The sequence below is a fragment of the Bos mutus genome, chromosome 25 (genome assembly GCF_027580195.1).
Source record: "Bos mutus isolate GX-2022 chromosome 25, NWIPB_WYAK_1.1, whole genome shotgun sequence".
Lineage (NCBI taxonomy): Eukaryota > Metazoa > Chordata > Mammalia > Artiodactyla > Bovidae > Bos > Bos mutus.
In genome coordinates this window covers 22,400,908-22,428,669 of record NC_091641.1, presented here as the reverse complement: position 1 = coordinate 22,428,669, position 27,762 = coordinate 22,400,908, and the positions used below count along the sequence as shown (strand labels likewise).

At 37.4% G+C, this 27,762-nt stretch overlaps 1 protein-coding gene across 1 annotated transcript in view; it reads left to right on the top strand.

Annotated features, from left to right (window-relative positions):
* Positions 1-27,762, top strand: part of LOC102266332 (phospholipid-transporting ATPase ABCA3-like) — a 199,851-nt gene that overhangs the window by 156,494 nt on the left and 15,595 nt on the right. Inside the window, exons 21-25 of the mRNA XM_070362574.1 lie at positions 3,484-3,703; positions 5,509-5,673; positions 18,977-19,164; positions 21,256-21,381; positions 21,633-21,827. Coding sequence (XP_070218675.1) covers positions 3,484-3,703; positions 5,509-5,673; positions 18,977-19,164; positions 21,256-21,381; positions 21,633-21,827 — 894 coding nt within the window. The remainder of the gene's footprint in view (positions 1-3,483; positions 3,704-5,508; positions 5,674-18,976; positions 19,165-21,255; positions 21,382-21,632; positions 21,828-27,762) is intronic.

Genomic DNA, 27,762 nt, shown 5'->3' with positions numbered 1-27,762 from the left:
AGCTGCATCCCACCAGGTATAACAGCTCCTCAGCAGGGACCAGAGGCTGGAACAGTTGAGGCATAGATGGTAACAGTGAGCAAATAGCATGTACAGCGATGCCCCGAAGTTGAAAGAGCAGAGCAGCACTTTCTTGTCACAGTGTAAGACTCTGGCCGGTGTTCTCAGTGCCAGTTTCTTCTCACAGCTAACTAGCCAACTAGCGTATCTAGGGAAGACCACCATCCTTTTTGAGGGCCACAATTCTCATCTTTTGCCACAAGAATAGGTGAGTTGATCTAAGCACAATCTCTTTACTATCTCCCCTCTATGTAATGCAGTATTGAAATCAATAAGAAAAAACCCCTGCATCTTTTCATCTCCAGCCAAGGATCCATTCTTTCTCTGATTCTTTAAACTTGACTGGCACACCCAGCTGTCATTTCCTGGTTAATAGATCTATAAATAAGACCACCCATTATTTATACTTATAGCAATATTGCCATTTATGGCTCATGAGAAGTTATTTGCCATATGTTTGTGTGTGTGTGTGTGTCTTATGTCATTCTAGAAACATTCAAGTCTGAAGTGATTTTAATTCACCATATTTACAGTCAAGGAAATTAAGATTCAGAGATCTAATTTACTTACCCAATTTCACCCAGCTAGTACAATTTCAGAACCCTGGATAGCCTTAGCTCAATGTACTGTAATTTATATATTCAAAGTCATCCTGAATAATGTACTTTAAACTTATTTCTACTCTCATATTTGCAGTTCTCTCTGTCTTAGCATCATACTTCACTTTGTATCTCCTGTATCCTTTTGCCTGGTAGTGCTTGTTCTCTGTGTGTGTGTGTGTGTGTGTGTCTTTCTCTCTCCTCTTCTCTTTCTGTCTTGCTCTCCCCCTCCCAAAATTCCCTTTCATGGTTCTCAGATGAAGTTCTCCATGGGTTCTCAGCTTTGCTTATTTATCTAAATTGGCTATCCCTTTGTTGTTTTAAATGAGACACTCCCTCACTTTGCTCTGGTTCTGTAAAATGCCACCAGCTGGATTTGTCCTTGGACCCAACAAGAGGTGGCAAGGTCCTATAATTAAACAATATTAAGTATCTTAGGGCTTCCCTTGTGGCTCAGCTGGTAAAGAATCCACCTGCAATGCAGGAGTTCTGGGTTCAATCCCTAGGTTGGGAAGACCCCCTGGAAAAGGGAAAGGCTACCCTCTCCAGTATTCTGGCCTGGAGAATTCCATGGGCTGTATAATCCATCAGGTCGCAAAGAGTCAGACACAGGACTGAGCGACTTTCACTTTCACTCTCACTTTGTATTCTTTATGATATTCCATTAATGTGTCTATAATATGCCACTACAAATCTGTTTTAATTATGGTAGTTTTATAATATATTTAATTATTTTTATGGATTGACCTTCCTCACTTTCCTCATTAATCTTCTTCTGCAGAATTTCCCGGCTATCTTGATATGTTGTTTGTTTACATGTAATCTGTAAAATCAGCTTATCTAATTTTTTAAAATCCTGTTGCTATTTTTACATAATTTGGGGAGAATTTACTTTCTTACTATGTTGGGTCAGATTCTATCTAAAAGTAGGGTGTGTCTTCATGTTTCCAAGTAGAAATTTAAATTTTCTTTGGAATAGTTCTAATTTAAGACGTCCCTCCACTCCAGTACTCTTGCCTTGAAAATCCCATGGACAGAGGAGCCTGGTAGGCTGCAGTCCGCGGGGTCGCTAAGAGTCAGGCACGACTGAGCGACTTCACTTTCACTTTTCACTTTCATGCACTGGAGAAGGAAATGGCAGCCCACTCCAGTGTTCTTGCCTGGAGAATCCCAGGGACGGGGAGCCTGGTGGGCTGTGGTCTATGAGGTCGCATAGAGTCGGACACGACTGAAGCAACTTAGCAGCAGCAGCAGCAAGCATTATAAACCTTGGAATGAAGCTGCTTGTAGGTTACCTGTGGTTTCCTGCTGACTATACTCTTTTTACTTCTCTTACTTGGATTAGGGGAAAACCAACTATAGTTAAAGCTGGTTTTCACCCAAGATTGCTGATCCTTTTCATATATTTTCTTTAAACATTATTAAGTATAAAGTACTTCCAAAAGTATCACAGTGTTGTAATGTGGCTATTCCTAGTCAATTCTTTCTGTTTACTAGTGGCCCTGCTAAATAATTTTGTAATTGCTTAAAAGGGCCAAACTTGCTATCTTTAGAGAAATTATAGTTATCAACGATTACCATATAGGTTATTAGAAAATTATCTTCTTTAATAATTCTAGAGGTTCCCATCTTCCTAATCTGCCCACTTTAAATTTATGCTTCCCTGTCTGATTCTCAAATGGAACAAGAACTGATTGAAAGAGGATGTCCTTGAGTTCCCGAGATAGATGTAAAGGACACAGTCTAAATGTGAGGTGTGATGCAAAAAGATTGATAATACTACAGCAGCCATAGAGAAAATCTTTTTTAAATATATTTATATATTATGATTGTAATGTAATATGCTATACATGTTTTTATATATGTATACAACAGCTTTTCTACTACACTTGATAAAGGCTGAGAAAGAACATCAAAAAAAAAGAGATAGATGGAGAAACTGGAGTACATAAACTAAATGAAATGGAAGCACTGAATATGAAATAGAGAAAGTAAAACAAACTAGATAAAAGTAAAAGATCATCATATAGTCCAGTTGGTTTTAAATATGACTGCTCATTAGAAACATATCTGGAGCTCTGGAGAAAAAAAGCAATACCTGAGCTTTTGTATTTTTCAAAAAATTTAAAGATAATTCTGATTTGCATCTGGATTTTAAAAAGTAATTACAGGTTTTTCTAGTAGATCTTAGTTTTGGTGATACAGAGTTCTATTATTTTTCTGTTGACCATTCATACAATGGTATTAAGTGAGTAATAGTTACATAATCACAATAGTAAAAGAGGTTTATCAGTTTCTACAATCAATAGCCAGACAAAAAATAAAAGATAATTACAACTGCAAGCCATAATGGGAACATGATTAACTTAACAATATAAAATAGTTACATACAATTTGGGAGGGGGGAGGCGTCAAGCAGAGCGATGTGGTAGGATGAGAGTGCATACGTGCACATGTTTTCATCCCGAGAAAATCTTTAGAGAAATCATCCATGTACTAGATCACTTTTTTTCCGGGAAAATTCAGAGTTGGGCTTACTGTAGACACAGTTAATTTAATTTTAATCATGAGAGTGCTACAAAGTGGTGCTCTTCCAAAAGGAAAAAAAAAAAAAAAAAAGGGAAATATAGTCATTCTGTCCATGAAAGTCCTCTATTGAAAAAGAGATAGCTCACCTCAGGCTTATTTTTAATGGGTAAAATTATTTAAGTAATGAATCTATGCACTAATGAAGGCAGTGCTTGCTGTTTTCTAAGTTTTCTGGCTTGGCAGCTTGTTATACAGTGTCCTTCACCTTGCTCTTTACCTCTGCACTCTGTCTCAGGGAGTGTTCATATACTGCGGACTGGATGCCTTTGTTGCAGATTTCCATTTTCTGGACACAATGATGATCTTTATGCTGTACGGTTGGTCTGTTGTTCCTCTCATGTATCTTGGAAGCCTCCTGTTTTCTAGTAGTACTACTGCCTACATCAAGCTCACCCTCTTTAACTACTTTTCAACTGTTTTCAGTATCGTCACTCACATCATAATGAAATTCTATGGTAAGGACTTCACACAATTTTTCCTTTCTCCAGGAAATGCATTAAATAAATGATGATGAAAGAGCTGGAGGATAAAAATATTAATTGCTAAACACTTACTTTCCAGGAATCTGAAAACTTGTGCTCTTTGGAGTCAGCAAATACTTATTGAACATATATGTGAGAAACAGAGGTTGAGAGAGAGGGGAAGGGAAAGAGAAAGTGGGCAAAAGTACGAGACAGACACTAAGCCCTCTGAAGGCGATGGATTCAGTATCATTCTAGCCTCATGACAAAAATAAAAGAAGATTAAAAGATTACAGCACACCTGTGCCAAATTTTATGTCCTTTGAAAGATCACCACGCACGCACCATGCTCTTGAGACTTGATCCTTCAGTTTTAACATCTTAATAGCACTTTGGAGCAAGGTGGTGAGACTGGAGAGTGGAAGGAGCTATGGTATAACTCCTCCTAATTTAATGAAGCACATAATCTTGAACCTCCTAATGAGTGTTTTTCAGAAGGAAACAATTAAATAGGCAACAAATGTAGTCATCATTAAACCAGTTTCTCTGATTTCAAAAGAGTATCAGGAGTAGGTTCTCCCTTTTTGGATTATGAAATTTAAAGACATGCTGTTGCTCATGGTGACTATCACCAATAAGATTTGTTTTGTTTGCTTCTAGAATATCCCTTTGTTGAATTTCTCTATAAACATGAATTTTGAACTATATTAATCAACTCAGCCCTCCCTGCTAATATGGGTTTTACAAATTCCAGTTTCTAATAATGAAGACTCTTCTCCTGGAGTATGATTTTATGGACTGTCCCTGTTACTTATTGTGGTAATGGTTCCTACCTTGCTTCTAATAGTTAAGTTCTGCCACCCGACTTCTACTTTGTAGAATTTCATTATTCCCAAAGGTGTCAGGGAACCACATTCTATTGCAACATACTGTATCATTATATTCACCCTACAGAGGACTGTAAGCACAGAGCTCTTCAAGAATGTATTTCTCATATTTACTTTTTATTGAAATATAACTTGCATTCAGAAAAGTGCAGAGACCATAAATGTACAGCTTGATAATTTTCACAAAGTGAACATACTAGTGAAACTTTCCTCTGTCCAGTCAGGGCCTGCTATGGGCCTTGCTTAGGCCAACTAAGAGCCAGAGAGCAAAGAAGTCCTTTGATTTATTCCACACAGATAATCCTCCCAGGGCAGAAAGTACAGTGGAGAAGGGTAGAGTATTGGTTCAAAGTGAAAAATAAAAGAAATGTGACAAAGAGGCTATTGAACTTGGCAATGAGAAATTCAGTGGAGACTGCCACGTCCAGAAGGATGGAGGATTCTGGAAGGCAAATTGCCCTCCTAGTTAAAATAACAATGTATATTGGACAAAAAATTATTCAAACTTTTTAACGCATCATTGATCTCTCAAGAAATTTCAGGACACAGAGGCCAACAACAAAGTAATATTCACAATTCCATGATTTTCCATTTTTCAGGCCGCACAGGGAACAAAGAGCAAGTCTAAGGCCAAGCCAAGGCAGGGATTTTAATAGCAGACCCACCCATTAAGACGGTGGAAGACAGACCCTAGGGAAATACTGTTAGCAAAAGTCTACTTTTAAAATCTGTAACTGACAAATCCATACTACAAACTATGAAGATGAAGAAGCTTCATGACTTAGAAACTAGTGTTTTCTCAAAGATGATCTGCTAGACTGGTAATCCTCTGATCATCTTGGGAAAGTTTGTTGTTATGGGAGGGTCACTGCTTTCTAACTGAAAGCTAATCTATCATCTTTTTAATCATAGATAATGACATTCCTGATTTCACAAAAACCTTAATGAATAATATATTGATGGTGCTTCCTAGTTACAACTTTGCAATGAGTATCAGCAAATTCTTTGATGACTATGAGGTAAAAAAACTTTGTGCCAAGCAATTTCAAAACATCTATGTGGACTGCAGTGATTCATGTGAGTATATGCAGTTCCCCCAAGTCCTTAAAAATCTTTCTAGATTTCCACATTCAAGCCTGGATTGTGGAAGATTAAAGAGAAACCTGTCCTTCTTTCAACAGAGACAGTAAGACTTGCTGATTTGAGTGCTTTTCTGTACCAAAGTTATTTTCACTGTGTGTGGGGGGGGGGAGGTGAGAAATGAAGCCTCAAAATAAAATCCACAATAAATTTCATGAAGCCATTGCCAGATGTAACTTAGAATGAGTTACTACTCACCCATGATGTGAAAGTAGCTTTACATATATTATCTTGAATCTTCTCAGTACCCTACAAGTTAACTACTCTTAACCCAATTTTATAATGAGGAAACTGAGTGCTTTACTTAAACTGAAAATTAAATAGTTCCTTGGGACTCTAGGTTTTAAGTATCAAGATAAAGGTAAATGCACAGCCAGATCAAAATCAGGAAAAAATAATTATATTATATTTTTATAATAAAAATTATAAAATTTTTATTTTAAAAAATGAAAAAAATTATATTAAATTTTCCATATTTGGGGCTGATTTCATATTTCAGATTTATTCTAAGAACTGACAAATAATGAGTCCATTTACCATTTACTCTAAAAATTGAGAAGTAATTAGCATATTTCCTGTTTGTAAGTTTGTTTACTGTGTGTGTGTGTGCAGTTTGTTCTGGAACCAAATAACTTATACGCAGCCACAAAAAGGGAAATGTAATGGTATTTGACTAAATCAGTGCAAGGTTAAATATAATTATTAAAATCACTGTGGACAGTGACTGCAGTCATGAAATTAAAAGATGCATGCTCCTTGGAAGGAAAGCTATGGCAAACCTAGACAGTGTATTAAAAAGTAGAGACATCACTTTGCCAACAAAGGTCTGTAGGGCCAAAACTATGGTTTTTCCAGTAATCATATATAGATGTGAGAGTTGGACCATAAAGAAGGCTGAGGGCCAAAGAACTGATGTTTTCGAATTGTGGCACTAGAGAATACTCTTGACAGTCTCTTGGACTGCAAGGAGATCAAACCAGTCACTCCTAAAGGAAATCAACCCTGAATATTCATCAGAAGGACTGATGCTGAAGCTCAACACTCCAACGCTTTGTCATCTAATGCGAGGGGCCAACTCATTAGAAAAGACCCTGATGCCGGGAAAGATTGAGGGCAGGAGGAGAAAGGGACAATAGAGGATAAGATGGTTGGATGACATCATTGACTCAATGAACATGAGTTTGAGCAAACTCCAGGAGATAGTGAAAGACAGAAGCCTGGCATGCTCTAGTCCAGGGAGTCTCAAAGAATCAGACTTGACTTAGCTACTGAACAACAACAACAAAGACAAATTGATTATATTTTCTTACAATTTCTGAATAACAAAAATTATGTCACATTTTAGTTTGTATCCTATTTGCACTGTAAATTTGTCTCTCTGCTTTTTAAAAACAGATCTATTGAGCTATTATTTACTTACCAGTCATCAGATTTTGCATATTCATTCCTTTTAAAAAGTTCATAAAGTTGTGCAATCATTACCACAGTCTAATATTAGAATATTTCCATCATCTGAAAAAGATCCCTCATGCCTATTTACAGTCAAGCCTCATTTCCATGTCCAACCCAACATCCACTAATAAACCTACTGCCGGAAAATATCTGGTATTTCTGAATATTTCATATATTTATATCATTATATATTAATTTATATCATTAGAATTATTTTGTGTCTTTGTTCTTTCATTTACGATACTGTTTTTGAGGTTTATCCAGGTTATAGCATATCTCAGTATTCTTTATTGTTGCTGAATAGTATTCCATTGCATTGATATACCACATTTATTTATCTGTTCATTAGTTGATGGATATTTGTTTCAACATAAGTTGTTAATGGTGTCTTTTGAAGCTTGAAAGTTTTAAATGTTGATGGAATCCAGTTTATCAACATTTTCTTCTATCAATGGTGTTTTTTTATATCATATTTTAAAAGTCTGCCTAAACCAGGGTCAAGAAGATTTTCTCCATGCCTTCTACATGACTATGTCTATATTCAGGTTACAACGTGATTTTTCCCAGGACAGTTTGTCAAAAAAGGATATCATTTCCCCATCAAATTAACACTTTTACTAAAAATGAATTCACCTGAGTTATTTCTGGAGTATAAATTCTGTTCCCTTGATTGGTATTTCTATCCTATACCAGTACCACACTATTCTGGTTACTTTTGCATTTTAGTAAGTTTTAAATTGAGAAATATAGTCCTCCATCCTTGGTCTTTTTTAAATTTAACCATTTATTTTGTCTGCATTGAGTCTTAGTTGTGGCATGTGGGATCTTCTGTTGCAGCGTGCAGGGTCTTTGTTGTGGAGCACAGGCTTCTCTCTAGTTGAGGCACATAGGTTTAGTTGCTCCATGGCAGGTGGGATCTTAGTTCCCCAACCATGATCAAACCCATGTCCCTTGCTTTGGAAGGTGGACTCAACCACTAGACCACCAGGGAAGTCCCCATCCTTGACCTTTTTAACACTGTTTTGGCTCTTGTGGATCCTATGGGTTTCTCTACAAATTTTTGGTATTGGCATGTCATTTACTGGGGGAAAAAAGACTCCTGGAATTTGAGTAGATATTGCATTGATACTACTAATCAATCTGGGAAAATGAGTCATCTTAAAAATATTGAGCCGTACAATCCATGAAAAGGAATCACTGTCTGTTTATTTAGATCTTTCATTTCCCTCAGCAATGTTGTATAGCTTTCAGTTTACAGATCTTGCATTTTTCTGCTAAATTTATTTCTAAGATGTTTTTGCTACTATTGAAAATGAGATATGTTAATTTTCTTCTGTTCATTGCTAAGGTATAGAAATCCAGTGACTTTTTGTATATTATATACCATGAACTTATATGATTTTTTGATCTTCTATCCTATGAACTTAACTCATTTATTCATTCCAATAGTTTTTATGTGGATTTCTTAAGATTTTCTATTTGCAATATTATGTTGTTTGTGAATTCTCTTCTTTTCAAAATCAAGATTTTTTTTTTTTTCTTAAACATATTTTTTAATTTAATTTTATTTTTTAACTTTAAAATATTGTATTGATTTTGCCATATATCAACATGAATCCGCCACAGGTATACACGTGTTCCCCATCCTGAACCCTCATCCCTCCTCCCTCCCCGTACCATCCCTCTGGGTCGTCCCAGTGCACCAGCCCCAAGCATCCAGTATCATGCATCAAACCTGGACTGGTGACTCGTTTCATATATGATATTATACACATTTCAGATGGCTAACAAACACATGAAAAGATGCTCAACATCACTCATTATCAGAGAAATGCAGATCAAAACCACTATGAGGTACCATTTTACGCCAGTCAGAATGGCTGCAATCCAAAAGTCTACAAGCGATACATGCTGGAGAGGGTGTGGAGAAAAGGGAACCCTCTTACACTGTTGGTGGGAATGCAAACTAGTACAGCCACTATGGAGAACAGTGTGGAGATTCCTTAAAAAACTGGGAATAGAACTGCCTTATGACCCAGCAATCCCACTGTTGGGCATACACACTGAGGAAACCAGAATTGAAAGAGACACGTGTACCCCAATATTCATCGCAGCACTGTTTATAATAGCCAGGACATGGAAGCAACCTGGATGTCCGTCAGCAGATGAATGGATAAGAAAGCTGTGGTACATATACACAATGGAGTATTACTCAGCCAATAAAAGGAAAACATTTGAATCAGTTCTAATGAGGTGGATGAAACTGGAGCCTATTATACAGAGCGAAGTAAGCCAGAAAGAAAAACACCAATACAGTATACTAACACATATATATAGAATTTAGAAAGATGGTAACAATAACCCTGTATCAGTTCAGTTCAGTCACTCAGTCATATCCGACTCTTTGCCACCCCATGAACTGCAGCACACCAGGCCTCCCTGTCCATCACCAACTCCTGGAGTTCACCCAGACTCACGTCCATTGAGTCAGTGATGCCATCCAGCCATCTCATCCTCTGTTGTCCCCTTCTTCTCCTGCCCCCAATCCCTCCCAGCATCAGAGTCTTTTCCAATGAGTCAACTCTTCTCATGAGGTGGCCAAAATACTGGAGTTTCAGCTTTAGCATCGTTCCTTCCAAAGAAATCCCACAGCTGACCTCCTTCAGAATGGACTGGTTGGATCTCCTTGCAGTCCAAGGGACCCTCAAGAGTCTTCTCCAACACCACAGTTCAAAAGCATCAATTCTTCCTCACTCAGCCTTCTTCACAGTCCAACTCTCACATCCATACATGACCACAGGAAAAACCATAGCCTTGACTAGACGGACCTTTGTTGGCAAAGTAATGTCTCTGCTTTTGAATACGCTGTCTAGGTTGGTCTTAACTTTCCTTCCAAGGAATAAGCGTCTTTTAATTTCATGGCTGCAGTCACCATCTGCAGTGATTTTGGAGCCCCAAAAAATAAAGTCTGACACTGTTTCCACTGTTTCCCCATCTATTTCCCATGAAGTGATGGGACCAGATGCCATGATCTTTGTTTTCTGAATGTTGAGCTTTAAGCCAACTTTTTCACTCTCCACCTCACTTTCATCAAGAGGCTTTTGAGTTCCTCTTCACTTTCTGCCATAAGGGTGGTGTCATCTGCATATCTGAGGTTATTGATATTTCTCCCGGCAATCTTGATTCCAGTTTGTGTTTCTTCCAGTCCAGCATTTCTCATGATGTATTCTGCATAGAAGTTAAATAAGCAGGGTGACAATATACAGCCTTAACGTTACTCCTTTTCCTATTTGGAACCAGTCTGCTGTTCCATGTCCAGTTCTAACTGTTGCTTCCTGACCTGCATACAAATTTCTCAAGAGGCAGATCAGGTAGTCTGGTATTTCCATCTCTTTCAGAATTTTCCACAGTTGATTGTGATCCACACAGTCAAAGGCTTTGGCATAGTCAATAAAGCAGAAATAGATGTTTTTCTGGAACTCTCTTGCTTTTTCTATGATCCAGCAGATGGCAATTTGATCTCTGGTTCTTCTGCCTTTTCTAAAACCAGCTTGAACATTAGGAAGTTCACGGTTCACATATTGCTGAAGCCTGGCTTGGAGAATTTTGAGCATTACTTTACTAGCGTGTGAGATGAGTGCAATTGTGCGGTTGTTTGCGCATTCTTTGGCATTGCCTTTCTTTGAGATTGGAATGAAAACTGACCTTTTCCAGTCCTGTGGCCACTGCTGTGTTTTCCAAATTTGCTGGCATATTGAGTGCAGCACTTTCACAGCATCATCTTTCAGGATTTGGAATAGCTCAACTGGAATTCCATCACCTCCACTAGCTTTGTTCGTAGTGATGCTTTCTAAGGCCCACTTGACTTCACATTTCAGGATGTCTGGCTCTAGGTGAGTGATCACACCATTGTGATTATCTGGGTCGTGAAGATCTTTTTTGTACAGTTCTGTGTATTCTTGCCACCTCTTCTTGATATCTTCTGCTTCTGTTAGGTCCATACCATTTCTGTCCTTTATCGAGCCCATCTTTGCATGAAATGTTCCCTTGGTATCTCTAATTTTCTTGAAGAGATCCCTAGTCTTTCCCATTCTGTTGTTTTCCTCTATTTCTTTGCATTGATCGCTGAAGAAGGCTTTCTTATCTCTTCTTGCTATTCTTTGGAACTCTGCATTCAGATGCTTATATCTTTCCTTTTCTCCTTTGCTTTTTGCTTCTCTTCTTTTCACAGCTATTTGTAAGGCCTCCCCAGACAGCCATTTTGCTTTTTTGCATAACCCTGTAAACGAGACAGCAAAAGAGACACTGATGTATAGAACAGTCTTTTTTTCTTAAACATTTTTATTTCATTTCACTGACTAGAATTTCCAGTACTGTACTGAATAGTAGCCATGGCAGTAAACACCTTTGCTTGTTCCCAGGCTTAAGAGGAAGGTATTCAGTTATTCTCCCTTAAATATGATTTTTAGCTATGAGTGTTTTTATGGTTCCTCTTTATTGGTTTGAGGAAGTTCCATTCTATTCCAAGATCATTGACAATTTTGGTAATGAATGAGATTAAATTCTTTTTCTGTGCCTTTGAGATCATGTGGGGATTTTGTCATTTATTCTTTTACTATGGGGTATTAAGTTTATTTTCTGATGTTAAACTATACTGGTTAAGAGGAGTCATGTTAATCTGATTTTTATTTCTTTGCAGATAGCCTCTTTATTACTCTAAAAAATTCTGTCTTCCAAAAATTGTTATCCTTAGTGTTGTGAAATTTTTCCATGAGCTGTCTAGACTTAGATTTTTCTCCTCTATATTCTGTTTATCATTTGATAGCAATTTCAACCCAAAGGCTCTTGTCTTCATTTAGTGGCAGGAAAATATCTATAATTTCACTTATTATCACTTTTCCTGATCCCTTCTGTATTCTCTTTCTTAAACTCTTACTCTATGACTGCTGTACTTCCTACACTTGTCTATAGAAGAAGATAGACAAGGTCCCTGGTTTCATGGAGTTTATAATGTGAGTTGTGGCAAGTGGGAAAAAATTTTGAAAGTAAGTAAATAGACACAATAGTTACAGTTTGAAGTAAGACAGTAAGAGAAATAAATGAGGTAATTAGTAACTTACATCACTTCAGATAGAATACTTACGGAGGTCATTACTGCAGAGTGTGATTAGATGACTAAAAGAATGAGATTGATCTAACCAGTGAAGAATGAGAGGAATAATATTTCACATAGATGGAAGACCAAGAGAAAAGCCTCAAATCAGGGAAGGATCTTATATATTTAAAGAGTAGAATGGAGGCTTGTTTGGAGCATACGAGTCCTAAGTCACTTCAGTTCTGTCCAACTCTTTGCGACCTCATGGACTGTAGCTTGGGGTCCTATGTCCATAGGATTCTCCAGGTAAGAATACTGTAGTGGGTTGATATAGATATATATCAAGATATATATATATATATAATTAAGTTATTTATATGTAATTTAATATTTTGGTTTAAGGTTTAAGTTTTCTACTTGTTAATTTCAGATATTCTGTTTATAATTTGCTTTTGCTTTACTTAGTCTTATTGCATATGGTCACAGTATTTGGCATTTAACTATACTGGAGCTATTTATTAAGGTTTTCTTTATGACCATAAACATGATGATCTCATTATTGTTGTTCGTTAAGTCACTAAGTCCTGTCTGACTCTTTTATGATCCCATAGACTGTAGCCCTCCATACTCCTCTCTCCATGGTGTTACCCAGGTAAGAATAATGGAGTGAGTTGCCATTTCCTTCTGCAGGGGATCTTCCTGATCCAGGGACTGAACCTGTGTTTCTTGCTTTAGCAATCAGATTCTTTACCACTGAGCCACCAAGGAAGCCGTCGTTGTAATTGGTGTTGTTGATCTCTCACTAATTTACTATTATGTTTATATAAAAGCAGTATAGTAAGAGGATGGCCTGTAGTCATATGGCCTGAGTTGAATCCTGGCTCTGCAACTTCTTGGCTCTACACCTCAGTAATTTCACTGTTGACCATGATGCTTGAATATTTGTTATGTTCCTTTTTTAGGTTAGAGTGCTATGCATGAGGCATTTTATTTTAAATATGTTTTTTGACTATATGAGATCACCATGTGGCTTTGGCCATTAGTGTATTGATGTGGTGGTGGTGGTGGTGGTGATTTAGTGGCTAAGTCATGTCCAACTCTTGTGACCCCATGAACTGTAGCTCGCCAGACTCCTGTCCATGGGATTCTCCAGGCAAGAATACTGGAGTGGGTTGCCATTTCCTTCTCCAGGGGATCTTCCCAACCTAGGAATCAAACCTGGGTCTTCTGCATCACAGGCAGATTCTTAACCGACTAAGCTTTGAGGGAAGCCATACAACTATATTAAGATATTTTAAAAATATTAAACACTTTGCATTCCTTAAATAAACACAATTGTCTGTGTATCTATCTATTCCATTTGTTAATATTTCATATGAGTTTTTTAATCTTTATTTTACAAAATTAAAAACATAAATAATATTTACAAGCATCTTAAGTACCAGCTTATAATACTTGACAGTTTTTAATCATTTCAAATTGAGTTTTCCATAAGCTTTTATTTTTTTTTCCATAAGTTTTTAAAATGCAAGGTTATTCATCACTGAAGTAGATGAATAGTCCTATGAGTTTTTTAATCCATGTTTATGAGAAAGATTGACCTGCTATTTTGTTTTTTCATACTGTGCATGTTTGCACTGTATATAGAGTTTATACTAGTAACAGATAGTGAACTGTGGAGTATTTTCTAGTTTTTTTATTCAGCAGACTAGCTTATGTAAAACATCTCTTTACTCAATATTTAGTAAAATTTACTTTTAAAACAAGACTTGATATTTTCTTGATAGGTGCCTTCTCAGGTATTGGTTTAATTCCTTAAGATTTGAAATGTAAATATTTGTAACATAATGACTTATAAGACATATAGAGATAGAAGTAAATGGACAATTAGATTAAAAGGGAGCCCTCAAATATGCCAAGGCATATATGGAATTTTGATGTATAAAGGAAATGGCATCATATATTATTGGGCAAAAATACACCATTTAATAAGTGCTAGTAAGTGTATCGGAGAAGGCAATGGCACCCCACTCCAGTACTCTTGCCTGGAAAATCCCATGGACGGAGGAGCCTGGTAGGCTGCAGTCCATGGGGTCGCTAAGAGTTGGATACCACCGAGCGACTTCACTTTCACTTTTCACTTTTCACTTTCATGCATTGGAGGAGGAAATGGCAACCCACTCCAGTGTTCTTGCCTGGAGAATCCCAGGGACAGGGGAGCCTGGTGGGCTGCCGTCTGTGGGGTCGCACAGAGTCGGACACGACTGAAGCGACTTAGCAGCAGCAGCAGCAGCAGTAAGTGTATTTCCAGAAAAGCGAAAAACAGGTGGATCCATATTCTGTACAGTTCAGTTCAGTGCAGTAGCTCAGTCATGTCCAACTCTTTACGACCCCATGGTTTGCAGCACACCAGGCTTTGCTTACTCAAACTCATATCCATCAAGTTGGTGATACCATCCAACCAACTCATCCTCCATTATCCTCCTGCCTTCAATCTTTCCCAGCCTCAGGGTCTTTTCCAATGAGTCGGTTCATTGCATCAGGTGGCCAAAGTATTGGAGTTTCAGCTTCAGCATCAGTCCTTCTGATGAATATTCAGGACTGATTTCCTTCAGGATTGACTGGTTGGATCTCCTTGCAGTCCAAGGGTTTTCTCCAACACCACAGTTCAAAAGCATCAATTCTTTGATGCTCAGCTTTCTTTATAGTCCAACTCTCACATCCATACATGACCACTGGAAAAACCATAGCTTTGACTAGACGGAACTTTGTTGGCAAAGTAATGTGTCTGCTTTTTAATATTCTCTCTAGGTTTATCACAGCTTTTCTTCCAAGGAGCAATCGTCTTTTAATTTCATGGCTGCAGTCACCATCTGCAGTGATTTTGAGCCCAACAAAATAAAGTCTGACACTGTTTCCCCATCTATGTGCCATGAAATGATGGGACCAAATGCCATGATCTTAGATTTTTGAATGTTGAGTCTTAAGCCAACTTTTTCACTCTCCTCTTTCACTTTCAACAAGAGGCTCTTTAGTTCTTCACTTTCTGCCACAGGGATGGTGTCATCTGCGTATCTGAGATTATTGATATTTCTCCCAGCAATCTTGATTCCAGCTTCTGTTTCATCCAGCCCAACATTTCTCATGATGTACTCTGAATATAAGTTAAACAAGTAGGGTGACAATATACAGCCTTGACATACTCCTTTCCCAATTTGGAACCAATCTGTTGTTCCATGTCCAGTTCTAACTGTTGCTTCTTGACCTACATACTGGTTTCTCAGGAGGCAGGTAAGGTGGTCTGGTATTCCAATCTCTTTAAGAATTTTCCAGAGTTTCTTGTGATCCACACAGTCAAGGGCTTTGGCGTAGTCAATAAAGCAGAAGTAGATATTTTTCTGGAACTCACTTGCTTTTTCGATGATCCAATGGATGTTGGCAATTTGATCTCTGGTTCCTCTGCCTTTTCTAAATCCAACTTGAACATCTGGAAGTTCACAGTTCATGAACTGTTGAAGCCTGTAGAGACACACACAAAAAAAATCTAAGTGGAAATAGAGAGGGTAAAGTTCAAGAATTTTATAAGAAAAATTGTTAAAATAGTTTTATGACATCAAGTACAAAATAAGAAAATTAGTACAAAAATCCCTGAATTATAAAGAAAGGATTTATAAATTTGACTACATTAAAATTTAAAACTGTTAATTTAAAGGCATTCTAAAGAAATAAAAGCCTCAGAAGCAAATATATTTGTTAACACACATATAAATAACACATATATAATGAACAAAGCATTACTATCTGGAATAAGAATGATAAATTAAGACAAATTATGCTATCTAGAATAAAATGGGAGAATAAAGACATGAAGAAGAATTTCACAGAAATAAAAAAAGAATAAAATATGGTCCAAAAATGGCCTATATGCAGTTACCATAAACCTCATTAGTGATCAAAGAACTACGAACTTGGACCACAATGAACTATCACTAAACAAAAATTTTAAGTCTGAGGTCGAGAAGCATTACAATGTAGAGAAATGGAAATAAATATGCACATATTGTGAGTGAAAATAATTTACTGCTTTGAAAAATGTGTTAGCACTAACCAAGCTTGACATGCCAATTACCAATATTTTTACTCCAAGATGGAAAACCTTAATAAATGTTTTCTTCAGCAATATCTGTAATTTCAAAAAGAAATGGAAATAGCTTATGTCTATTAACAGCAGAATGTAATGATAAATTAAGGCTTTTCTCCCTATATAATGGAGTATCATAGAGGAGTGGAAAGGTATGAACTTCAGCTGCAAACAACAATATGAATAAATCTTAGAAACACAATGAATATTTTTTAAACCTTGCTGTGATGACTACAAACAACATGATGCTATTTTTATAAACCTCATAAACAGACTATTACCAACAACATAATATTTATAGAAATGCATGTCTCTGGAAAATTTCCAAAGAAATAAGACAATTATATCTGGAATATTGATAGTAGGGGTAAAATCAAGGAGAACATAGTTAGAAGGAAGCTATTAATAATGTTTTGGTTACTTTGTTAAGTGGGAGGTTCCTGAGAGCTCATTTGATGTTACATTTTTAAATAATTTTCAAGTATGAACACTGAGATAAAGTAATATTTGAAATTCTTTATATATATGGCATGAACTATTTAAAACTCTACAGATAAAATATTAGAATATTTAGAAACTTTAGCTAGATTGCTGAATTAAAACCAAAAATCAGTATATAAAAATAACTTGAAACTGAAAGTGACAGAGTAGGTATCTCCAAGGATCTGTCCCTCCCTTGAAACAAAGATTAAGGTGTCAGAATCAATTCTCTGGAACTCTGAAATTTAATCAAAAACTTACAAAAAGCAGGGAAGTAGAAAATGAAGAAAGAAGCTGCTCAATTTTGCCAAGAAAGCAATGTAGAGTTTTAACTTACCTGCTTACCTTCCCATTTTCCAGCCAAGCAGCAGTAACTGTGATGATAGTAATCTGCATTCCTGGTGCGTTTTCTTACACCAGAAGGGGCAAAGAACAATTCCTGTTCTCAAAGAATTGTGGTTATGTTTTTAGATCCGTCTGACAATGACCCAGTGGATCAGTTCAGGAAGTGCACTGTTTAGCTCTACTTGGAACTTTCTGAGGGCTGGAGCAACCTCCTGGGCAGCGTTGTCAAAAACATTTAAAGGGATATGCTAACCACAGCCACCTAGGGCAAGTGACAAGAAACGGAAAGCAAGTGGCAAGAAAGAAAAGCCTAAGAAGTTAAGAGGCTGGGGAAAGTGACTTGAATGTGAGGGGATTAATCAATTACAAAAACTCCCATTTGCAATGGATAATTCAGAGTGCCACATGCAGATTCAAGGCTGAAACCCTGATAAGACTTTATGAATAAACTCTCTGATCTTTACGCCCTGCATAAGCAAGATGTGTGGACTAAATAAAAATTGTACATGGACTGGTTAACCATTTTGAGAGCCCCAACTCACAGCTAATCTAAAATGGATAGGAAAAGTTTGGTTTATGTGAGTGTGCGTTTTGCTCCAAACATTTCAGGATATTTCCATCAAATCGCAGCTAATAGCTAAGTTAGCAGAACAGAAACTCCAGTGATCAAAAATAACAAAATACAGCCTTTACAAAAACAGTTTACAAAAGTTACTAAACAAATAAGTCGGTTCGGTTCAGTCGCTCAGTCGTGTCCGACTCTGCGACCCCATGAATCGCAACACGCCAGGCCTTCCTGTCCATCACCAACTCCCGGAGTTCACTCAGACTCACGTCCATCGAGTCAGTGATGCCATCCAGCCATCTCATCCTCTGTCGACCCCTTCTCCTCCTGCCCCCAATCCCTCCCAGCATCAGAGACTTTTCCAGTGAGTCAACTACAACCCACAAAAATCAAAAACAACAGAATTATTGGCAATTAAATAAAACAAACAAAATAAAGGTATTTATGGTATGTTTAGCTATTATTGTAGGTCATGCCTACTGTCCTTAAAGTCCTTCAAAGTGAGAAGATATTTTCTTCTATAAGTGGGAAAAGAGTATTGGTGGCAACACTTGTGAGGAAGAAAAGAACAAAGTTTAGACGTAAATAGGTAATAATTGATATTTCCTGATTTTACTACACAGAAAATTAGCTAACACAAACATCTAAATTCTAGATATGCAAATAGGAGGCATCTTTGAGATGTGAAGATAATACAATCACTCTTTTTTTAATAAGAATTGCATTTTCTGTGCCAGTATGCACAAACACTAATTTTGTTGTAATAAAATACACATAACATAAAGTTTACATTTTAAAGTATACATTTCAGTGGTACTGAGTACATTCCTAATGTGCAATCATCATCACCATCTAGATCCATGATAATTCTGTTTACAAAGACTCAGCTTTTGAAACTCGCTCAGTATGTAGTAATGTTGTTGCCTATCAAAACCAGTTAAAAAAGAAAAAAGCATTTGCAGGGGAACTGTTATAATAATCATAAATATCAGCGAAGATTAAATAAGAAAGACAAAATGTTAAGACAATTGCTTATTTTTCATATCTATACTTCTCTAATTCTAACTTAACATTCATTTTCTCCTATATTTCTTAATATTTGGTGTCATCCTAGACTTTGTATAAGTTTTTAAAGTAAGGCTATCTCTTTTATCACCCTTAGTTAAGAAGAACAATGTCTACAGCTTTGGAGAACATGGGATTGCAAACTTTTTGATTTCATCAGCTGCCTTGGGCTTAATTTTTCTGCTTTTGCTTTTTTGTCTGGAAAGTACATTCTGGAACCTGAAAAACTTTGTCTTTCATAAAATTGTATTTAATGTCTATAAGATATTAATGAACGGCAAGAAGGTGAGTAACTAATGCAGACTCTAGATACAACTCAAAGAAAGCTCAGCATTAGGTCAGAATGTATAAATTAACATATTCCTACCTTTATTACTTAATAAAGAAGATATCATTCAATTATACCAAGATCTAACTGGGACTAATTTGAATCACAGGTCTTTCATCTTAGTTTGAATTTTCAATTCTGAATTTTGAATCCTCTGCCTACAAGAAAATAATCCATAATAATGAACTGACTATGATAGAAAGTGCTGCCTTGTGCCTGTACAGTTTTTGAGGTGTATTTGGTTGTAATTATAGAATTGACTGCTTTAAAGCTGTATAGAATTATAGAATTTCATGGTCTCTACCAGTCAGGATTTTTTCCTATTGCCTAGGATTAAACATATAAATACTGTGTTGAGATTTTTTTTTCCTTCCCTTTCTTAGTTTCAAACTTTAACATTCTTAGGCTGAGATGGGTCTCTACCAGTCAGATTATTAACTATTGCTTTACATAGGTCTCATAGTTCACACAATCTCAGAGTTTTGCCTTGGGATTTTTTATTTTAACTGTTCATTCATTCAGTAATTGAACTCTCACTGATCTACACTAGAATAGAACCAAAAGTAAATAAATAAATCTTTTTTAAAAAAGAATATAGGAATATATGAAAGAAATGAACAAGGAGGGTTTATTCCATGAATTAGTTTAATATTTGAAAATAAATCAGTGTTACAATATTGATCACCTCAAGAAGAAACGGAGAAGGCAATGGCAACCCACTTCAGTACCCTTGCCTGGAAAATCCCCTGGACAGAGGAGCCTGGTAGGCTGCAGTCCATGGGGTTGCTAAGAGTCGGACACGACTGAGCAACTTCACTTTCACTTTTCACTTTCATGCATTGGAGAAAGAAATGGCAACCCACTCCAGTGTTCTTGCCTGGAGAATCCCAGGGACAGGGGAGCCTGGTGGGCTGCTGTCTATGGGTCGCACAGAGTTGTGTTTATATGTAAAGCCTACAATAAACATAAAGGGAAGGACTAAATGTTTTCCCTCTAAGATTGAAAATTGGGCAAGAATATTCACTCTTACCACTTGCATTCTATCAATTTTGAGATTGGAAAAGAAAAAAGCAGCTCTCTTCTCACTCTTTTGATTAGCATGTTTACTGAATTAGCATGTGAACTGGATATATCCTCCTGCTCCATTCCTCAACCATTACCATTAAATGAGTACTTGAATTAAACATGAGCAGTTCAAAACAACAAAATTTTGCTCAAGCAGTAACAAATTAGTATTCACAAAACACACCATGTTGTTTCATTCTCACACAACTTTTATTAAGCTCCCACTGTTAATGGCAACCTTTCTTCCATCCCCACCCTACCTTCATTCTCTCAATATATTTTTTTTGGTCTCCAAACTCAGCTCAAACTTCACCAATAAGGGACCCTAACCAAAAAAAGGAGCTCATTCTTCTCTCTTAAACCTAATGCTCTCTTGAATATATTTTGGATGTAACAAATCACACTAGGTAATAAGTAAGTATCATTGTCGCTTTTGTTCTCCACAAAATGTCCATGTCACTGGCAAGGACATACTGCTTACTCATACTTGTAAGAAAATTTGTTCATGACTACAATTTCAAAAATAAGCAAGTCATGGGAATTCCCTGACAGTCTAGTGGTTAAGACTCCAGGCTTTCACTGAAGGGAGCACGGGTTCAGTCCCTAGTTGGAGAACTAAGATCCTGCATGCCACATGATCAAGAAAAAAGAAAAAAATAAGCAAGTCAGGAATAAATTTGTGCATAAGAGTTCAGAAAGTCAGTGCTGTGCTTAGTTACTCAGTCATGTACAACTCTTTGTGACCCTGTGGACTGTAGCTTGCCAGATCCTTTGTCCATGGCGATTCTCCAGGCAAGAAGACTGGAGTGGGTTGCCATGCCCTCCTCAGGAAATTGGTAGAGAAGCTCATTAATAGAAATTACTCAAATATTTTGTGACATCTTTGAAATTACTCCCTCAGGTCAGCTTTCAAAAAGCCACCCAGTTTAAGCCAAAATGTCTAATGTTTATTCAAATCTGTGATCTTTGTCTTGAAAATATAGGCTACAGATTCCATCCACCTAATCAAGGAATATGGGGATAAAGATGTAATAAACGAAAGAAAGAGAGTCCAGAAACTGTTACCTAGGTTGATGGCTGTCCCTTTGCTTTTCAATGAACTTACAAAGGTAAAGTCATTCAATGTCCAACCTTGCACTAAGATTTAGCCCACCTTCCCTGCCACAAATTTGTTGGTAGTATTACTAATTCTTTGGAGTTCTATGGGATCTATGTACATTCTGGTAAAATAGAGGACTGAAAGGGGAAAGGCTCTTCTGAAACTGTACATACATAACAGTCCACAGGGTCTGAGGTTATGGTTATGGTTGACCCATTATCACTCCTTCAGCACATTGTGGTTCTCTTTTAATTTTCTCAGACTTACTACAAGTGTCCAGTTGTAAAGGCTGTGAGAAATATCTCCCTTTTAGTCCCAAAGTATGAGTGCTTTGGATTACTTGGATTAAATGGAGCCGGAAAAACCACTACATTCAAAATGTTGACTGGAGAAGAGATCACAACCTCTGGAGTTGTGTTAATTGATGGCATTAACATCACTGAAAATATCAGAAAGGTATTTCTAGACCTAATCACTGAGTTCGAGTCCTAAGGTAACCAGAGAAATGGGTGGAGGGCATGGAAAAAAGCACTGAGATATATATATATATATATATATATATATATATATATATATATAAGAATGTATATATATACATTCTTTTTCTCAAATGTAACAGACTGCAGGGACAGTAATAGTCATGATAACATCTTGAGTTTGGGAAAAGGCAAATACTCTTTCTGGCTGAAAAAAATCTGATTACCTGTAAATGGATCAAATGAAAAACAGGAAGAATGGTTATTTCACATAACCTGCTCTTACATAATTGGAGTTTGATATAAAACAATGATTTTTAAAAGGGATTATGAAAGATACTGGAGAAGACAATGGCACCCCACTCCAGTACTCTTGCCTAGAAAATCCCATGGATGGAGGAGCCTGGTAGGCTGCAGTCCATGGGGTCGCTAGGAGTCGGACACGACTGAGCGACTTCACTTTCACTCTTCACTTTCATGCATTGGAGGAGGAAATGGCAACCCACTCCAGTGTTCTTGCCTGGAGAATCCCAGGGACGGGGGAGCCTGGTGGGCTGCCGTCTCTGGAGTTGCACAGAGTCGGACACTACTGAAGCGACTTAGCAGCAGTAGCAGCAGCATGAAAGATACTGAGAAAGTAAAATTTGTCAAGGTTTGGGCTCCATTTGAATGTGGGTTGTAAGAAAAGAAATATCTTGAGCCAATGAATGAGTGAAAGTTCCATTTTTCCAGATAGTAAAGACAAGAGATGAGTATATTTGGAGAAGAATATGTTGAATGTTAGATGTTTATGACACATTTAAATGGGAAAATATCCAATAGACAGTTGGAATCTATGATAGTGAATTGATATGGAGATATAAATCTCTCAGAATTCATCAAAGTACAAGTGAAATTTAAACTGTGAGAGTAAGTGAGACAGTCTATTTGGAGTATGTATAATAATGAGGAGAAAGATATGGGCTGAATCCTGAGGATCAACAACATTTCTAAGACATGGAGTGAGAGAGAGAATAATTGGAGAAAAAGTTGAGGAAGATTAGTGAGTTAGGAAGAAAATCAGGATAAATATTTTTTAATTGGGATATAGTCGCTTTACAATGTAGTGTTAGTTTTTGCTGTACAACAAAGTGAATCAGCTATATGCGTACATGTATTCCATCCCTCTTAGACCTCTCTCCAACCCATCCCACCCGTCTAGGTCATCACAGAACACTGAGCTGAGCTCCCTGTGCTACAGAGCAGATTCCCGATAGTTATTTATTTAACACATGATAGTGTATATATTTCAATCCTAATTTCCCAGTTCATTCCACTCTCCTCCCCCCACTCTGTGAATGTCTGGTTCTAGGTAAATGACAGCATCATCATGGTTATCTGGGTCATTAAGACCTTTTTTGTATAGTCCTTCTGTGTATTCTTGCCACCTCTTCTTAATCTCTTCTGCTTCTGTTAGTTCCTTACTGTTTCTGTCCTTTATCGAGCCCATCTTTGCATGAAATGTTCCCTTAGTATCTCTAATTTTCTTGAAGAGACCACTAGTCTTGCCCATTCTATTGTTTTCCTCTATTTCTTTGCATTGTTCACTTAAGAAGGCTTTCTTGTCTCTCCTTGCTATTCTTTCGCACTCTGCATTCAGACGCACATATCTTTCCTTTGCTCCTTTGCCTTTTGCTTCTCTTCTTTTCACAGATTTTTCTAAGGCATCCTCAGCCAACCATTGTGCCTTCTTGCATTTCTTTTTCTTAGAGATGGTTTTGGTTAACACCTCCTATACAATATTATAAACCTCCGTCCATAGTTCTTTAGGCACTCTGTTTATCAGATCTAATTCCTTGAATGTTTTTGTCACTTCCACAGTGTAATCATAAGAGATTTGATTTATGTCATACCTGAATGACCTAGTGGTTTTCCCTACTTTCTTCAATGTAAGCCTGAATTTTGCAATAAAGAGCTCATTGTCTTAGACCATAGTCAGCTTCCGGTCTTGTTATGGCTGACCATAGAAAACTTCTCCATCGTCCGTGGCAAAGAATATAATCAATCTGATTTTTGTATTGGCCATCTGATGTCCATGTGTAGAGTCATCTCTTATGTAGTTGTAAGTGGGTATTTTCTATGATGAGGGTATTCTCTTGGCAAAACTCTTTAGCCTTTGGTCTGCTTCATTTTGTACTCAAGGCCAAACTTGCCTGTTACTCCAGGGGTCTCTTGACTTCCTATTTTTGCATTCCAGTCCCCTATGATGAAAAGGACATCTTTTTGCTGTTAGTTCTAGAAGGTCTTGTAGATCTTCATAGAACTGTTCAAGTTCAACTTCTTTGATATTAGTGGTGGGGCATAGACTTGGATTACTGTGGTGTTGAATGGTTTGCCTTGGAAATTAACCAAGATCATTCTGTCCTTTTTTGAGACTGCACCCAAACACTGTGTTTTGGACTCTTTTGTTGACTATTAGGGCTACTCCATTTCTTCTAAGGGATTCTTGCCTACAGTAGTAGATATAATGGTCATCTGAATTAAATTCACCCATTCCCATCCATTTTAGTTCACTGATTTCTAAAATGTCAGTGTTCACACTTGCCATCTCTGGCTTGACCACATCCAATTTACTTTCATTCATGGACATAATATTCCAGGCTTCTATGCAATACTGTTCTTTACAGCATTGTATTTACCTTTACCACCAGATGTATCTAAAACTGGGTATCATTTCCTCTTTGGTTCGAAGCCTCTTTATTCTCTTCGGAGATATTTCTCAGTTCTTCCCCAGTAACATATTGGACACCTACTGATCTGCGGGCTCATCTTTCAGTGTCTTATCTTTTTGGCTTTTCACACTGTTCACGGGGTTCTCAAGGCAAGAATGCTGAAGGGATTTGCAAATCCCTTCTCCAGTCGCCCACATTTTGTCAGAACTCTCCACCATGACCTTTCCATCTTGAGTGGCCTTGCACAGTATGGCTCATAGTTTCATTGAGTTACACATTGAGTTATTTCACCTGTTCTGGCTCCAGCATAGTGCATTGCTCAGTCATGTCTACTCTTTGTGATCCCATGGACTGTAGCCTGCCAGACACCTCTGTCCATGAGATTTTACAGGCAAAAATACTGGAGTGGGGTCCCATTCCCTTCTCCAGGTGATCTTCCTGACCCAGGGATCAAACCAGAATCACCCAAGTCCCTCATGTCTCCTGCATTGGCAGGTGGATTCTTTACCACTAGCACTACCTGGGAAGCTCCAGGAGAATGCTGGAGCCCACCAAAAAATATACCCGACATCCAAAGACAAAGAAGAGGCCACAGCAGGTTGGTAGGAGGGGCACAATCACGATAAAAGTCAAATCCCATACCCACTTGGTGGGCGACCCACAAACCAGAGAACATTAATACAAAAGAAGTTCTCCCACTGTTGTGAAGTTTCTGAACCCTACCTCAGGCTTCCCAGCCTGGGGCTTTGACAAAGGGACTGGGAATCCCATGGAATCCGACTATGAAGGTCAGCGGGATTTGATTATAGGACTTCCATTGGACTGGGGGAAATAAGACTCCAGTCTTAAATGAAGAGCACAGATATAATCTTGCATGCACCAAGACCCAGAGGAAAGGAGCAGTGGCTCCACAAGTGACTCCACTAAAACAAAACTACCTGGTAGTGTTGAAGGGTCTCCTGTGGAGGCATGGGTCAGCAGGGGCTCACCACAGGGACAGGCACAATGGTCCAGCAGTCTAGAAAGGTCGCCTTGGCATAAACCCTCTTGGAGGTCACCTGAGGCTGGGTCACCTCAGGCCAAAAAACTACCAGGGAGGGAGAACAACCCCACCCATCAGCAGATAATTAAATTAAAGCTTCACTGGCCAAGGCCCTGCTCACCAGAGCAAGACCAGTTTTTACCACTGCCAGTTCCTCCCATCAGGAAGCTTACACAACTCTCTTAGCCTCCTCCATCAGAGGGCAGACAGAAGAAGCAAAAGAGCCATCATCCCAGAGAGGGTAGAACAAAAACCAAATTACAGAAAGTTAATCTGGACGAAAGAGCAGAAAGTTATATCCCAGATGAAGGGACAAGATAAAATCCAAGAAAAATAAATAAATGAAGAGAAGATAGGCAATCTTCGAGAAAAAATTCAGAATAACAGTATTGAAGATGATCCAGATCGCAGGAAAACAATGGAGAAGATGCAAGAAATGTTTACCAAAGACCTACAAGGACCAAAGAACAAACAGAGATGAATAATACACTCAAAGGAATCAATAACTCAATAACTAAGGCAGAAGAATGGACAAATGACCTGGAGGACAGAATGGTGGAAATCAATTCTGCAGAACAGAATTCTTTTTTTAAGTGAAAAGAAGTGAAGACAGTCTAAGAGACTTCTGGAACAACATTAAATGCACCAACATTGGCATTATAGAGGTCCCAGAAGGAAAAGAGAGAGAGAAAGGACCTGAGAAAATATTTTAAGAGACAATAATAGCTGAAAACTTCCCTAACATGGGAAAGGAAATACTCAACTAAGTCCGGGAAGCACAGAGAGTCCCAGGAAAGATAAATCCAAGGAGGACCATACCGAGACACATGGTAATCAAACTGACAAAAATTAGGGACAAAGATAAAATATTGAAAGCAACAAGGGAAAAACGACAAATAACATACAAGGGAACTCCCATCAGATTACAAGCTAATTTCTAGACAGAAACTCTACAAGCCAGAAGGAAATGGCATGATATATTTAAACTGATGAATGGGAAGAACCAACAACCAAGAATACTCTACCCAACAAGACTCTTATTCAGATTTGATGGAGAAATCAACAGCTTTCCAGACAAACAAAAGTTAAGAGAATTTGGCACCACACTGAGAAAGATTGAAGGCAGGGGGAGAGGGGGACGACAGAGGATGAGATGGTTGGATAGCATCGCTAACTCGATGGACAAAAGTTTGAGCAAGCTCTGGGAGTTGGTGATGGACAGGAAAGCCTGCTGCTGTCCATGGGGTCGCAAAGAGTCGGATATAACTGAGGGACTGAACTGAACTGAAACCAGCTTTACAACCAATGCTAAAGGAACTTCTCTAGGCAGGGAACAAAAGAAGGAAAAGATCTACAGAAAATAAATCCAAAACAATTAAGAAAACAGTAATAGGGTCATACGTATGGATAATTACCTTAAATGTAAATGGATTAGATGCACCAACCAAAAGATATAGACGGGCTATGTGCATGAAAACATGTGCATGTATGCATTTCCACTTACCACATCACTGCTTGACAACCCCCCCAAATTGTATGTAATTATTTTATATTGTTAGGTTAATCATGTTCCCATTGTGGTTTGCAATTGTAATTGTCTTTTATTTTTCATCTGGCTGTTGATTGTGAAAACTGATAAACATTTTTTACTATTGTAATTATGCAACTATTACTCACTTACCATTGTATCATGATTGGTCAATAAAGAAAAATAGAATTTTATATAAACCAAAAACTACAATTCAATAGAAAAACCTATAATCAACCTATAATCTTGAAATCCAAATGCATATCAAAATTATCTTGGAATTTTTTGAAAAATACAAAAATTTTTCTCCAAATCTTCAGATATGTTTCTAATTAGTAGCCATGTTTAAAAACAACTGGACTGTATGATGATCTTTTACTTTTATCTAGTTTGTTTCACTTTTTCTATTTCATATTCTGTTTCATTTAGTTTGTTTTCCAATTTCTTCATCTCTTCTCTCTTTTTTTTAATGTTCTTTCTCAAACCTTTACCAAGTGTAGTATAAAAGCTTTTGTTTACATATATATAAATAGTATGTATAATATACATATATTTTAGAAAACTTACGAATTTTTGACTAAAGAATTCGGACATTTGACTTCACTTGTTTGACTTAGTATAAATAGAATGCTAG